This window comes from Leptodactylus fuscus, chromosome 1, assembly GCF_031893055.1.
Source record: "Leptodactylus fuscus isolate aLepFus1 chromosome 1, aLepFus1.hap2, whole genome shotgun sequence".
Classification (NCBI taxonomy): domain Eukaryota; kingdom Metazoa; phylum Chordata; class Amphibia; order Anura; family Leptodactylidae; genus Leptodactylus; species Leptodactylus fuscus.
In genome coordinates, this window is record NC_134265.1 from 251,395,840 (window position 1) to 251,412,832 (window position 16,993).

The 16,993-nt window shown below is 42.9% G+C and overlaps 1 protein-coding gene across 2 annotated transcripts in view; it reads right to left on the minus strand.

Moving 5' to 3' along the window:
* Positions 1-840: 840 nt before the first annotated feature.
* Positions 841-16,993, minus strand: part of DAPP1 (dual adaptor of phosphotyrosine and 3-phosphoinositides 1) — a 91,178-nt gene continuing 75,025 nt past the window's right edge. For both annotated transcript variants that reach the window (XM_075285921.1, XM_075285912.1), the window contains 5 exons: positions 16,873-16,920; positions 13,580-13,642; positions 12,214-12,299; positions 9,933-10,020; positions 841-2,299 (listed from right to left, as the gene is read on the minus strand). In XM_075285921.1, the coding sequence (XP_075142022.1) occupies positions 2,267-2,299; positions 9,933-10,020; positions 12,214-12,299; positions 13,580-13,642; positions 16,873-16,920 (318 nt within the window). In that variant the 3' untranslated portion in view covers positions 841-2,266. The remainder of the gene's footprint in view (positions 2,300-9,932; positions 10,021-12,213; positions 12,300-13,579; positions 13,643-16,872; positions 16,921-16,993) is intronic.

Consider the following 16,993-nt stretch of genomic DNA (forward strand, 5'->3'; position numbering starts at 1 on the left):
TATGGCATCCTAATGGATAGTAGTTGCAAATCTTGATGCTATCCAAGACAGGAGGCAGGGTCCTACCTATAGGGGAGTGCAGCAGTAGCAATTGCTACTGGGCCCTGGACCCTGAGGGGGTCCCAAAGGTCCCTCTGCCTTATAAAATACACCACTATTTTAAATAGCGCAAAGTAAGTTGGGGTCTTCTTACAGATTTTGCATTGGGGTCCAAGAAGCTTCACGTTACACCTCTGTTTATTTCTGGCATGTGAATTGTGCAAGTGATGTTCAGACCATTGTAAAACTACAATTACAAGAAAATATGACCTTGATGGCAGCTAAATAAAAAAAAAAGAAGGTCCAGCTTAATATTTGAAAGAAATTTCTCAACTTGGAATGGTATGGCATCATTAGGATGAACTATAAGATTCTGATCGGTAGTGATCTGTCCTCTGCTAGGCCTGAGATCAGGTGGACAAGAAATAACAGGAACACTGGATGCTATTAGGACTATAAAACAGTTTGCGATTGTGAACATTTCCTTTAAACTGGACAAAAGGTCTTTGCGGTCACCTTGCAATAACCTTTCTAATATGTGTAGCTTGTGGTATCTGACACTTATCCAGCATAGCGGCAAGTACATAGCAGAAATTTCCAGCAATTAAATATGTGAAAAATACAAATATATTTTTTTATTTCTCCTTGCACAGCTTTTGCCTCCTATATAATAAATTGTAAACAATACATTTATATACTTATATATCTATGGAATAGCTAAATTGTATATATATATATATATATATATATATATATATATAGTGTATATAATATATATATATTTATTATTCCATTCCATAGCTATGTATTCCATTCCACTTTATGAATATTTTTTAGGTTCCACATTCGCTACAGTATTAAATTGCATACAAATATTCCAACAAGATAATAGGTTGTAACAGTTGAGGGTTATTTCTGAGTGCAGCCTTTACAGTGTGTGGTACATAAAAAGGTATAGTTGGTATAGATAAATGTCAGCCAAACCTGCAAGATTTTAGCTTTGTTTTTTCTCCCCACTGAGAAAAGCATGCATGTTCAGCCAAAACAGGGGGAAGGTTAGTAAGTGTATGCTAAGAGGTATATGGCCAACCCTAGGGTAAGAAGACAAAACACACCCATCTGTGGTGACCAGTTGCCACATGATTTTGAAAGTGACACTTACGCTTTACCCACATTCAATGCGTTCTTTTTCTGCTAGCAGAAAAAAGAACCCGTTGAAGACAAATTCCTGACCATTTTGCTCCGTGTGAATGGACCCTTAGGGAACAAAATCATCTGTTTTTTTTGTCAGCAGCGCTTTGCCACGTGGGGCCTTAGCCCAAAAGTGTCCATAAACATTTAAATAGCTGCCAGCCAAACAGCTTTTTCTTCCTAACCTTCCCATCTGCATGCATGAGTTTTCAGAATAACCCACTGCAAGGCACCTCCGGCACAAGCTTATTTCATGTGGGTACAAAAGATTTGACATACCCAAGTCTTGTTTATCCTGTCATCTGCCATCTAAGGAGAGTCAGGATAGCCCCATATACATTGTGTAGTCAGCTGACTTTCCTGTAACGTACACAGACACCATAAAGGGCAATTTATTTATTCTTACCAAAAAACTTGTAGTGCTTGATAGGGCACATCACACACACATGTTCTTCACTGCTTAAAAAATGAACACTAAATGGGTTTAGCCACTTTAAAACCAATATTCAGAGACCAATGTTATGATTTTTATAATAAGTTGTACAATTTTCCAATATACTTGCTGTCATTAATTCTGCTTACTTCCAATGGATAAATGGGGGAGGGGCATTGGGTAGTGTTTCCATGTGAGACCCAGAGCACTTGATGGGACTTCTTTCATGCACCAATTTGCATAAAGGGTTAAAGTCACAAATGTATTACCACTACCAAGCACTAGCAGTTGTTTGGGAAGGGATAAATCATGGTTGGGATAAAGTATCTGACTTTGAATGTGATCCCTGATTTTCATGCACTAATTTTGTGGATTGTGTTGGAGAACAAGAATTCTGAAACTTGGAATGTTTCGTATGTCTTAGGTCATAGAAACTTTGTCAGTTTATAATACTAACAACTCTCCAGGAATAGCATTAGTTGTGTCCATGCATAAAATAGTTAACACATATTTATAATGTAAATGTCCAGTTCTGATACTGTGTCCTGGTCCCAGCGATGACGTCTTCTGAATGACTATCCAGCACAGATTCTGTGGTCACCTTCATCTTTTAGTTGTTTGTCTTCTTATCTGAGACTAGAAGAGAGTAAGAAAACACATTAGCAAATTAATGTCATAAACATAAGCAGTCAAACTGTGCCTGAAGAACTAAGGCTTTGTTCACACAGAGTTTTTTGGTCAGGAAACCGACTCAAATTCCTCCTCCAAAAAACTCCTCACCATGCAGTCCTATGGTGAGGCGTTTTTAGGAGGAGGAATTTCAGTCAGTTTCCTGACCAAAAAACTCTGTGTGAACGCAAGCTAAGTGTCACGGGATGGTTAGAGTCTATACTATAGGCAATGTGTAATATATATTTCATGTGGAATGTATTCTCTAACCTGTTATATACATCAATGTGTAGTTGGCTGATTAGGGTCTAGTGTGTTAGCACATTGTATGCAAATCCCTCTAACTAGTGAGGACCAGTGAGGACAATGGGTGGAGATAATCTGATCAGTGTCTCCAAGAAGATGTTGGACTGTGCATTGTTCAAAAGAGACAGGGAGTCTGCTCTCCTTGGCATAGGTGAGGGGGGAAGGATCTGTGACTCAGCCCTTCCCACCCCCAGGTATAGGAAGTAACAGTTTAGTATATAGTTGTAGCTGGAGTTAGTATGTGTTAGCCGGCCTGTGCACAGCTCTGCAGAGAGCCAGGATATAGTTACAGGACCAAGGAACCAAAGTTATCATTGGATTGTGACTTCTGTGGACTTATTGTTATTACGGTTGATGTGACCGCTGCCGGCTACTAACTTTGTGGATTACAATAAATTGCTGTTGTCTCCCGACCTCTTGCGTCCGTGTTGATTCAAAAGACCATCCGGAGGAAGACGTATACCTTTGCTCCGTGACAACTGGTTGGCAGCAGTGGGATCAACAGCGGACAGCGAGATGGACTACAGCAGCTCAGCGATTAATGGAGCCACAACCTCAGAATACAGGAACTGGACTATGGCAAGTCTACAAGTAAGGGCCCGGGAACTAAACCTGAGTTACCAGGGAAGAACGAAAGATCAACTGATCGAGGCACTGGAGGAGATGACCCTGCAAAGCGACCATGAGGAGGGCTGCCCCCAGGAGACTGGAGAGATACGGGAGTGGCAGGTACAGACCCAAAAGAGCAGATGGGTTGTTTTGTATGAGGAGGAATTGGCAGTGCTGGGGCTAGGAGCAACTGCAGAGCAAAGGAGTAGAGCATTACAGAGGGCTCAGGAAACGGAGAAGGAGGAACAGAGAATGGCGCATGAAAAGGAAAGAATGGCGCATGAAAGGCGAATGGCTGAGATAACTACGAGGAATTATAATCAAACGCCGACCCCCAGCCCAACAGTGAGAGAACCACCATATGTCTCCCATAAACACTTCAAGACCTTTGATGAAGCGGCTGGGGATGTTGATGGATATTTTCAGGACTTCGAACACCAGTGCCACCTGATGGAAGTCCCAGAGAAGGATTGGGTCCGGTATCTGGTGGGGCACCTACGAGATGGGGCTGCGGAAGCTCTCAGAGCTATGGACCCTAGTGATCAGCGGGACTATGAGGCCATTAAAAGAGCGGTGCAGAAGTATTATGCAGTCACTCCAGAGACCTACCGAGTTCAGTTCCGCTCTTTGTCTTACAATGGGGGAAGCTCCTTCCACATGTTCGCCCACAAGTTGAAGCAAGCATGCAAGCGCTGGCTAGAAGGAGAGGAGGCTGTCACAGTCGATAAGATCCTCCAAGTCATACTTAAGGAACAGTTCTTTTCCCAGTGCCCCGCTGAGATCCGTGAGTGGGTGCTGGAACGGAACCCAGCCACAGTTGAGCAAGCTGCTTCTCTTGCAGATGAGGGCCTGACCATCAAGCCGCAGTGGAAGAGGTTGTTTGCAGAGGAGCGGAAAACTACCACAGTCCGCCAGACACCCTTCAGCCAGCCACCCACCTTTCGTGTCCGGCCTCAGGATTACAATTCCCCCTCTACCCCTGCCCCAGCCCATCGGCCTCCAGCTATGAACAACCCTGTCCCTAGACAACGACCCACTGGAAGAATGCTAGAGCGCAGATGTTTTGGGTGCGGGCGGCCTGGACATTTGCAAGCTAGTTGCCCTGCTAACATGGGGGCACGGGCCACCGTGGCATCCCGGCCTATTCACTACCTGGGAACCACCCCTAGGACAGAAAGTTTGGCCCCATTTCCAGATGACTCCATGAATGACCCATCTGTTCCACCTCCAGGGGTCTATGGGATTCAGCCTTCCGCCACACATCCCGCAAACCTTCAGAGGAAGCACTTGCAGGAGGTCCTACTGGATGGCCGAACAGTTGTTGGATTCCGGGACTCGGGAGCTTTCCTAACGGTAGCGGACCCCCGAGTTGTGCGACCCGAGGCCCTAGAGGAGGGCCCTGGCATTTCTATCAAGTTGGCAGGGGGTACTCAAAGACGTATTCCTAAAGCTACCGTGGAACTCGACTATGGTTATGGACCAAAACGATGCACAATTGGTGTGATGAGCGGGCTGCCGGCCGATGTTCTGTTAGGCAACGATGTTGGAAATCTACAGTGCCACTTTGTGGGAGCAGTGACCCGAAGCCAAGCTCAGAGAGACGCCAACATGGATCCACCGGATTTTCTGACAGATGCCAGCCCTTCAACCCTACAACTTTACCATTCAGTACCGCCGAGGGAACCAACACCAGAACACAGATGGGTTATCCCGGCAGGAGGAAATATGAGCTATAGAGACTGATGTGCATTCCCCAATTTACCTGTGTAGGCCAATTGTGTCATGCACATGTTTTGAGAGGGGGAGGGGTTGTCACGGGATGGTTAGAGTCTATACTATAGGCAATGTGTAATATATATTTCATGTGGAATGTATTCTCTAACCTGTTATATACATCAATGTGTAGTTGGCTGATTAGGGTCTAGTGTGTTAGCACATTGTATGCAAATCCCTCTAACTAGTGAGGACCAGTGAGGACAATGGGTGGAGATAATCTGATCAGTGTCTCCAAGAAGATGTTGGACTGTGCATTGTTCAAAAGAGACAGGGAGTCTGCTCTCCTTGGCATAGGTGAGGGGGGAAGGATCTGTGACTCAGCCCTTCCCACCCCCAGGTATAGGAAGTAACAGTTTAGTATATAGTTGTAGCTGGAGTTAGTATGTGTTAGCCGGCCTGTGCACAGCTCTGCAGAGAGCCAGGATATAGTTACAGGACCAAGGAACCAAAGTTATCATTGGATTGTGACTTCTGTGGACTTATTGTTATTACGGTTGATGTGACCGCTGCCGGCTACTAACTTTGTGGATTACAATAAATTGCTGTTGTCTCCCGACCTCTTGCGTCCGTGTTGATTCAAAAGACCATCCGGAGGAAGACGTATACCTTTGCTCCGTGACACTAAGCATTAGAGATGCCTTTGAGAGCTTGCTTATAGGATGCAGCGAAACACAGGACATAAAATAAAGTTTAGAAGGTAACATATATAATCCTGCTAGCATGGAATAGTGAATTTCTCAAATGGGGGTTATTTGTCTCCAGCAGGTTGGTTCCCAGTGTCTATGAGATGTGCAAAAGTGGGTTTTGCCAAGACTAAAACTTGTAGATTTGAACGGTTTACAAAAGACTTTAGAGGAAGAGACGTTACAGAACAAAATATAAGGGTTCAATATTTAATCACTGGTTGTCAGCACTGAGCATCAGTGAATACTGTCTTTTGAGTTGGACTGAGTATACCTGTGCGTTGAAAGCATTAGTACAAATGCAAACAAAGCTCAAATCTGCCTTTAAAGGGGTTGTCCAGCCTAAAATTTTATTTATTGATTAGGCTGGGGGAGGTAAAAAAAAAATAGGTAAAAATGAATTTCAAGCAAAATCCCCCAAAATAGGCCAGACAAAATTACAGTCACCCTCAACTTAAAATTTGGCTGTACATACTTTGGAAAAAATACCTGAAATCAATCGCTTCCTATAACCATCAACAAGCTTCTTACACCTCTCAAATGGAATTTTGGACCACTGTTTTTTTGCCAACTGCTCCAGGTCTCTTATATTTAAAGGGAGCCTTGATGGAAACCCAGCCTTCTGACCAGTGGCGTAACTAGGAATGGCGGGGCCCCGTGGCGAACTTTTGACATGGGGCCCCCCCCTCCTCAAACCGATGCCGAAGACCTCGACTGACCCCCTCCTCCGCACTCTATTATGTCCCTTAGTAAGCCCTGCACACAGTATTATCCCCAATAGTGTCCCCTGCACACAGTATTAACCCCTATATTGTCCAATGCACACAGTATTATCCCCCATAGTGTCCCCTGCACACACAGTATTTACCCCTATAGTGTCCCCTGCACACACAGTATTATTAACCCCTATAGTGTCCAATGCACACACAGTATTAACCCCTATAGTGTCCCCTGCACACACAGTATTATTAACCCCTATAGTGTCCAATGCACACACAGTATTAACCCCTATAGTGTCCAATGCACACACAGTATTAACCCCTATAGTGTCCAATGCACACAGTATTAACCCCTATAGTGTCCCCTGCACACACAGTATTATTAACCCCTATAGTGCCCCTGCACACACAGTATTATTAACCCCTATAGTGCCCCTGCACACTCAGTATTATCCCCCATAGTGTCCCCATATGTCCCACTGTGGACACCTATAAACATTTATTATACTCTGGGGTCTGAAAAGACCCCAGAGTATAATAATCGGAGACCCGGGGGATTAAAACCATTAAAAGAACAGAGACAGTTGCTTACCTGTTCCTGTCGGCTGTCCTGTCCGCTCTTGTCCAGCTTTAATGACGTCAGACGTCACATGACCCGGGAAGCTGGCCTGGGTCATGTGACGTCAGACACGAATGATGGAGGCCTGGCAGGATCGCGGAGAGGTAAGTAACACTGTTTTTTATGTTACCTTACCCCTCCCGGTGCGCCGATCATTATACTCGGGGGTCTGCAAAGACCCCCGAGTATAATGATAGCCTCTGTGGGCCCCGCAGTGTCACTTGCCGATCCCGGCCCAGCCAGGATCGGCAAGTGAATGGGGCCCGTAACGGACTTTAAAAAAAAAACAAAAAAAAACGCAGCGGTAGCGGCTGTCACCGGGCCCCCTAATGGCCCGGGCCCTGTGGCAGCTGCTACTGCTGCTACCACGGTAGTTACGCCCCTGCTTCTGACACTGGGCCCTACATTGTGCCCCAAAATCCTTTTGTAATCTTCAGATTTCATCATGCCTTGTACATAGGTAAGGTATCCAATGCCAGATGCAGCGAAACACTCCTAAAACATCTTTGAACTTCCACCATATCTGACTGTTGGTGCTGTGCTCTTTTCTTAGTAGGCCTCATTCCATTTTCAGTATACAGTAGAATGATGTGCTTCACCAAAAAGCTCTATCTTGGTCTCATCTGTTAACAAGACATTTTCCCAGAAGGATTTAGGCTTACTCATGTACATTTTGGCAAACTTCAGCCTACCTTTTTGTAAGTCTGTGTCAGCAGTGGGGTCCTCCTAGGTCTCCTGTCATAGCTTTTTATTTCATTCAAATGTTGACTGATAGTTGACATTGACTCTGATGCACATGAGTTTGAATTTAACTTAGACTATCTTGCGTTGCAACTAGAGATGAGCGAACACTGTTCGGATCAGCCGATCCGAACAGCACACTCCCACAGAAAAGAATGGAAGCACCTGTGATGCCGGCCGGCCGCCGGCAAAGTCAGCGTCACAGCTGCTTCCATTCATTTCTATGGGAGCGTGCTGTTCGGATCGGCTGATCCGAACAGTGTTCGCTCATCTCTAGTTGCAACCTATCATCAGTTTTTCTCTTCAGTCCATATAAAGGGAGATTAGCTACGGTGCTATGGGTTGTAAACTTCTTGATTATGTAGTACATTGTGGACAAAGCAACATCAAGATATCTGAAGATGGACTTGTAACCTGGAGATTGTCTGAGGATTTGAGAACCAAAATTGTGAAAAAAACAAAACAAAAAAACAACAATTGTCATCCTCTCTTTTTGTTCTCCATGCTTAGTGTGGCACACAAAGACACACCATGCAAAATGAGTCAACTTCTCTCCTTTATATCCGATTTAAGATGTGATTTTTTTTTTATATTGTCCACATCTGATACTTGCCACAGGTGAATCTGAACAAGCATCACCTGCTGAAAACAAAGTTATTTGCTCAAAATTTTGAAAAGGTTCCAACAAATTTTGTCCTGCCCATTTTTGGAGTTTTGTGTGAAATGATATCCAATTTGCCTTTTATTCCTTTATTTCCTTTGTGTGTATTGGAATAACACAAGAAACACAAACAAAACATGTGTATAACAACATGTGCAATTACAATAAATTTTCTGGGAGAAATACTTCATTTTCTGGAAAAATTTCAGGGGCGCCAATACTTATGGCCATAACTATAGGTGCAGGTGCCAGATTTGCAACCTATAGCTTTCAGACATTTCTCACATATTTTGGGTGACATGTCTGACGGGAATACTCCTATATTAGCATATTCTCAAATTAGTTAATTGATACATTTTACTTTCATCTAGTAACAGCCATTACAAATACAATTGAGCAAAGTACTCCACATGCGTAACTCATAGGGAGAGCCAGTACAAGCTACTTATGCACTGGCACCATACCTCCACTCTCCTACACTCTCTTAATCCTGCAATACCACCAGAGTACTGCTGATGCCGCTCACATCATGGTTCTTTGTATCACATATTCTGGCCCTGCCCTCTTGTATTGGGTTTCTGGAGGGAGGTCAAGGCCATGACGGATTCAGTCTTTATTCAGGGGGTTAGGCTACACCTGCTGATTTATCTTCTTGGTCTCCCCCTGGACCCCTTAGTAAGGCGTCCTCCTGGCTTTTTCTATAACTTTGCACAGCTGCAAAGACCCTGATAGCGGGTAATTAGAGATCGGTATCTTCTCCGTTGGGACCGGACTTGATCGGGAGGATATAAGGATATTCATTGAATACATGACAGCAAACCATGGAGGCGTTCCAGACTATTTGGTCGCAATGGGACGCATATTGTATTCTCCAAGGCCTTTAGGTCATTGACAGGTCTCCTTCCCTTTTGTCTTTTCCCCTCCTCCTTCCCTTATATGTGCCCTTCCCCGGGTTTGTCTCTATTTCTTTTTTGTGTCTTGTGTGTTTTAGTTGCTAAATTGTTGATGCATATCTCTGGTATTGTTCCCTACTGGTTGCTGGGATGTCCAGAACGGTTTTGCCCTTCCCCTGTTTATTACCTGATTGCTGTTGTATCATTTATTTTTTCTTTTTCTCTTTTGTTATCGATAATACTTTAATAGAATTACAGTTATTATATATATATATATATATATATATATATATATATATATATATATATATATATATATATATATATATATATATATCCGAAGCCTTTAGGGCCCCTTCACACGGCGTAAGTGCTTGGCTCATTCCGAGCCGTACACACGAGCGCTTCTAAACACTTCCCATTCACTTCAATGGGAGCGCTCGTAAAGCCGGCTTTACGCGCGCTCCCATTGAATTGAATGGGAAGTGTTTAGAAGCGCTCGTGTGTACGGCTCGGAATGAGCCAAGCACTTACGCCGTGTGAAGGGGCCCTTAGGGCCAATGGTCATTTAAGAAAGTTAGATGTTTTCGTACCATTTTCCACCTTAAAATCTTTATCCATTCATCTGCTTCTGCACCAGTCTTTGCACAGAGGTAGTAAGTCCTCAAGGGGAATACTAGACTGTAAACAAAAAACAAAACAGCAAGAAAGTTTATAGTCATATCTAGACTTCCATACAAACTTGTAGAAATATTTAACTTGTACACCATCTGTTTCTAGTTTTTGTTTCATTGGGGGAAATTTATCAATCCCTCTACACCAGCGCCCCAGTCTGAAATATTTATTATAACTCATGCCACTTTTCTGATATGAGTTATAATGGAAAACAACTTGCAACTGATTTATGAAGAGGCTTCAGCTTTGGTCATGCCTGTTGCCAGTCAAGGCCTTTATTAAAGAGGACCTTTCACCTCCTGGGGCACATGTGGTTTTATATACTGCTAGAAAGCAAACAGTGCGTTGAATATAGTGCACGGTCGGCTTTCACGATCTGTGCCCCAGGTGAAGAGCTATCAGTGCCGGTATCGTAGCTCTTAACCGTCAGAAGGGCGTTCCTGACAGTCAGTCAGGAACGCCCTTCCTCACAGCAGCACCTATAGCGCTGTATTGTGAGAGCAGTGAGGAACGCCTCCCTCCCCTTCTGATAATACTCATCCATAGTATGAGTACGGAGGGGGGCGGGGGGGCGTTCCTGCAGTTGAAATGATGCAGTTGAGAGACTGCAGCAACAGCAGTGCTCTAGAGAGCTGAAAGGCGACCCCACTACAAATACCTCATTTTAATAAGACTTCAGAGTAGTTTTTTTTTCTAAATCTACAAAAGTGACATACATGAATACATGACAAAGATATGTTGATATTTATCATGTGCTAACAGTGGTGACTGTTGAATAAGCCTGGGGAGGTGATAGACTCCCTTTAAGACTCCTGTATGAAACATCAGTCTTAATAAATATGCCCTATTGTTTCTAGGGTTAAGGGGATATTGTCACTCCTTAGGGAGAGACCACCATATAGGTGTGTGGAGACTTGTTAAGCCTTTAGCACTCCACTTTGCAAGGAACTATGGGAAGAATATGCAAATCTGCCTTCCATGATGTAATTAGCAAGACAGTTTGCTGCCTCAGTATTGCAAACCAATAGAGGGCGCTCACTGGAATGTGCAAGCCTGTCTTATGACAGGATTCCAGTGAAATAACCCAATAATGGCTGCTCCCTTTAGCATCATACCCGACCTTCCAAGAGGCCTTTGTTTAGCAATGACGCTGGGATTATTACCAGGTATAGTCTCTCAATCGAGGACAGTTGTTTCGATCTACTTGGATCTCTTCAGCCCGATGTAGAGAGGACTATAACCTGCTAGAGGTGAGAGGCTTAGACAGGGTTAAGGGGATATTGTCACTCCTATAGGTGTGTGGAGACTTGTTAAGCCTTTAGCACTCCACAAAACAAAGGCCTCTTGGAAGGTCGGGCATGATGCTAAAGGGAGCAGCCATTATTGGGTTACTTCACTGGAATCCTGTCATAAGACAGGCTTGCACATTCCAGTGAGCGCCCTCTATTGGTTTGCAATACTGAGGCAGCAAACTGTCTTCCTAATTACATCATGGAAGGCAGATTTGCATATTCTTCCCATAGTTCCTTGCAAAGTGGAATGCTAAAGGCTTAAAGGAGTTACTCCAGCCGGTAACAGGCCCTATTTACTTACCGATCCTGGCTCACATATGAGTACACATAAAGGTACAGTGTTATACACCAATCTACTTGACTCATATAGCATGTATATGTAAAGCTATGTTTCCAAATTCAATGTGAATAACAACGAAGGGCATACTAAAGGTTCATGGGTCCTGGTGAAAAAGCATACCTTGGGCCCACCAGCGGAACTTCTTCTCACAACAGAGAGCCCCATGTATACATTTTACAAGCATATACATTTCCTTTTCTTCTCTATCTAGGTCCAGACTACTTTGAAGACTTGTTCATTACTTGTCTATGGACACAAGCTTCCCATCCACTGTCGGTGCCCCCCACATAGCAATCATTCCCCCTTTTCTGCCACAGCCTCTCCAAAGAATCCTTCATTTTATATGTGCTGCTGACCAATTGTTAAAGGGCTTCTGCCGTATACCAGAGGGCAGATGTAATAAATTGATGCACAAACTGCACATCAAAAGTAAATCAGAGAGAAGATCAAAGAAGTTAAACCAGCTCTAGTGTGTTGAGTGTTAATTGTGGGCCCCCCTGGCTTCTGGGCCCGGTCACAGTTCCAACCCTTAAAAAGTTACACCAGTGACAATAACAAAACACATACCAGAAACAATTGACTCTCTCCTGAGAGTAGTCAAATTGTACTGCACTGCACTCCGTGAGGTCCAGTGTCTTTATTGGCTCCTGGGACTGAAGAAAGAAAAAAAACAAAGTTGCACATTATTATTATTTGTATAAGTAGTTGTAATAGCAACAATAAATTAGATAAATTAAATATCTAAATTAAATAAATTAGATAACTTTAATATTAAAATATGCATCTGCATAGAGAAATGTAAGCCCTGAACAATGTGGATGTTTGTTTTCAGCGAAGAAAAGTTGCTTTCCTGCAATGTGGGGCCTTAGCCTTTATGAGGACTTTTCACCACTTTCACCAATGATGGTGATGGATTTATACAGAAATATTGGTGACTCAGATTTGTTGGTTCCACAGTTTTAGACCCCTTACAGTACAAAGGAGGTAGAGTTTGTACAATGGATAGATTTTGAAAAATTAAAATTTTTCACTTTCCTTTATGTTTACACTTGGAATGGGCTCTCAGTCATTTAAGATCCCGTCAGCTAAAACAGAGGTTACATGCGGATACCCCATAAACTATAAAGAACCTTGCTTCAATTTATTATTAAAGTTCCAATTAAAGGGATCCTATCATACAAACATTTTTTTTCTTAGTAACGTGTTGGAATAGCCTTAAGAAAGGCTATTAGTCTCCTACCTTTCGTTGTCTTCTCCTCGCCGCCGTTCCGTAGGAATGCCAGTTCTTGTCGGTATGAAAATTTGTTCTCTCACAGCACTGGGGGTGGGCCCAGCGCTCAAACGGCAATGGGGACGTCCCCAATGCTGCCAGAGAACTCTCTCCAGCACCGCCTCCATCTTCATCAGGAACGTCATCTTCATCCTCTTCTTCCGGCGCCTGTGGGCATGCGCAGGCTGCTCTGCCCAAGGCCTAGAAATCTGAGACCTGCGCCAAAAGAGGATGAAGATGACGTTCCTGACGAAGACAGAGGTGGTGCTGGAGAGAGTTCTCTGGCAGTATTGGGGACGCCCCCATTGCCGTTTGAGTTCTGGGCCCACCCCAAATGCTGCGAGAGAACTAATTTGCATACTGAAAAGAATCAGGATTCCTACACAACGGCGGTGCAGAGAAGACAACGAAAGGTAGGAGACGAACAGCCTTTCTTAAGGCTATTCCGACGTGTTACAAAGAAAAAAAATGTGTTTGTATGATAGGATCCCTTTAAAGAAAATGAGATATTGTGGAAGCTTAGTCAGGAGGCATGTCACTCTAAATTTGAAGCAGACTGCCAGTCTGCAGACCACAGATATGTGCACAAAATATCAAATTTCCTGCTACTGAATCCAATCCCATACAAATGAGTATATGGTCAATGTTAATAGAACAACTTACCAACTGGTCCTTATAATATTTCAGCTCATTACGTGTCAGTATAAACCATCTGGTTTTCCAGCTCTGTCAGACACAAGAGGAAAATTGTCACATTGTTGCAATGAATATGTACAAGTGATACTCCGAGGTCTAGTTTTATCACTGAGAAAAGAGCGTTTGAGCAGAAGGAATACAACACTCACATCGACTGATGGCCTGGTGCAAAAATATCACAGTGTAAAAGATTACATTTCAGCCTGCTCTAATGATGATGGCCAGCAGTTTTACTCTTTCATCACTATTATTCTTTCACATGCTTAAAGAGGAACTTTCATTCCTCCGCAATGTGTGGTTTTATATACTGATAGAAAACACACAGTGTGCTGAATTCAGCTCACTGTCAGCTTCCCTGGTATGTGCCCGGGTGCTGGAGATATTGGTGCCGCTAATTTCCACACCTATATCTCCACGCTGGGTGATGGGCGGGCCTTACAGCCTAGCATCATTTTTGGGCTGTGAAGAAAGGCCCCCCCCCCCATCAATGACGCTAGGCCCACCCTTCTGACAGTGGGGAGATATTGGTGCCAATACCTACAACACCCAGGCACATACCGGTAAAGCCGACAGTGAGCTGAATTTGACTTTCTAGTGGTATACAATACCGTACATCGATGAAAACATGAAAGGTCCTCTTTAAATAGAAAACATTTTATACAGGGATTTTAAAGCGGGGACTTAAAACATAATATTTAACTTGAAGTGAGCTGGTAATATTGAAAATGCTGTACAATTTTCAGGCAGTGTGTAATAGAGCTGAGCCGACATATATAGTTTGTGGGAAAAGATTCAGCATAACTTGTATTTTATTAATTTATATACATCCTTTTTATTTATTAAACATGTAAACTATTGATGGGTGTTGTAACTGACAGCCTTACATGTAATGCTATGCATACAGAAATAACTGCCAATAGCAGAAAAGAAATGGTAGAGATAAATAAAATACAAGTTATACTGAATCTTTTCTAATGGTATATGAATCTGGTTAGCTTCTCCTGCTCTATAGTATCATGCCTGCAGATTAGACAGTAGTTTTTATGTAACAGGGAAAACTCATAGGCATGACACCATTAAACATTGTATTGGATATAAGGACTGACCATTGAAAAGTTCTGAAATTAAAAGAAATGCATTTAATTAGAATATTGTGGGCAATTTTGGGCCCCAAAATACAAGAAAGACATAAGTGAACTTGACAAAGTGCAAAGACTGGCAATCAAAATGATTAGGGGAATGGGTGGACTGGAGTACAACGATAGATTAACAAACTTGGGGTTATTCAGTTTAGAGAAAAGACGTCTACGGGGAGATCTAATAACAATGTACAAATACATGAAGGGACAATACAAAGAACTTTCTAAGGATGTTTTTACTCCTAGGCCAGTGACAGTGACAAGAGGACATCCTCTACGTCTGGAGGAGAGAAGGTTTCACCAACAACATAGAAGGGGATTCTTCACAGTAACAACAGGGAGGCTCTGGACTCTCTGCCCCAGGAAGTGGTGATGATGGATTCATTAAATAAGTTCAAAGTGGGCCTGGATGCCTTTCTTGAAGAGAAAAATATAACAGGTTATGGTCTCTAGATTTTAAGGACACGTTGATCCGGGGTTTTTATACTGACTGCCAGATTGGAGTCGGGAAGGAATTTTTTCCCCTGAAATAGGGCAATTGGCATGAGCCTCATGGGGTTTTTTGACTTCCCCTGGATCAACACTGTAGGGATTGTAGGGTTATAGGTTGGACTTGATGGACTAATGTCTTCATTCAACCTCATCTACTATGTAACTATGTAAAAGGAACACAAAAGAAAAAATGCAGGAAAATGTATACCAGCCATTCCTCTTTTCATGTCCTGCTTACTTTTGTCTAAGGGTGCATTCACACTGAGTATACGCTGACTGATTCTGAACACTAAAACACATTCAGAATCAGCGCGTAAAAAGCAGATCCCATTCATTTCAATGGGAGCCGGCATATGTGCAATCCCCATTGAAATGAATGGGCTGATTTTTTCCCTATTGGTTTCAATGTGATAACCTTCTTACAGTATTAATGACCTTTAATATCTAAAGTGATAGCAACCTGATAAAGTGTTGTGCTGCAGATTAATCTATATTTTAGGGGATTGAAGACTAGTAAAAACTGATTTCTTGCAGAAACAGCACCACACTTGTATATGTGCTGTTATTGTAGGTCAGACTAGCACTATATCTAGGTAAAAGCAGCCAAATTATCAAAATCTCAGGCAATCCCTTTAAGACTCTTTTCTCACACATAATGTTTTAAAGGGAATCTTTTGTTCTTTTCTTCTCTCTGCCGTTTCTTCTAAAAACACTTTCTTTTCTCATGCAAATGAGCACCATACCACTCTGGGCAGTGCGGACTGCGCATGTCTGAGCGTCCATTTTGATGTGGTCAACTACATGAGTTGACTGCACCTTGAAGAGAACTGAGCACTGAGCACACCAAAATGGCTGCTTGGACATGTGCAGTTCGCTCTGCCCAGAGCAGTTTTGCGCATGCCCGAGATTTTGGCTTGAACAGAGCGGCGTCATAGGCCAGTGCTCGGCCCAATTTCCCGGAAGGAGGAGGAGAGATGGAGCACAAGCTGTGGAGGGGCAGTGTAAAAGACATGACGCAAGAGGTGCTCAGAGGCCTTGGGGAACACCCAGGGTGCTCTGTGAAAATCATTTGCGGGGGACAAGACAAGAAGGAAAGGTAATAGTAGAATAGCCTTTTAAACCGTGTTTCAAACGTGTGTTTAGGTAAAAATGGATTTTGGTAATGATAGACTCTTTTAAGTACTTTTAAAAAAACTATTAATTTTAATTTTTCTTAGTGTTTTAAGTGTCTTTTTAGCATTTGATCAAATCCTATAGAGAAGCCTATGTAACAAAATATCAGAAACAAAACCACCAAAAATGCCTCTAAGATACTCACCCCAAACAGCTAGCTAATCTAGCAGTCTCAGCCTCCCCTCCCCTGACCCCCCCCCCCCCCCGTTCGTGTTAGTTCTTGCAATAACCATTTTTCTCCACCCTTTCTTTCTATTTTGCTTCTGTTGTTACCCTTTGCAAATGTTAAAACTTTTTGATGGAAAGAAAAATTCCAAAAACACTCAATGACAATGGATTTTCATCCCCCTAACATGACATTAGAAATGCTGTGACAAATGCTGCAAAAGGCAAATTATGTTGAAAGAAGTTTTCTATATATATGGAATCCCTCTCATACATGGTGAAGCTTATTACCTTTACACGTCCTCCTTGTTTTGTAAGATAACCTTCTTTCGTGCCCAACTGCAAACAAAGCAAATTAAATTGTATTTATTGATTTAACTAGCTGAATTTAACTGAACATCTAGTGTAAGGG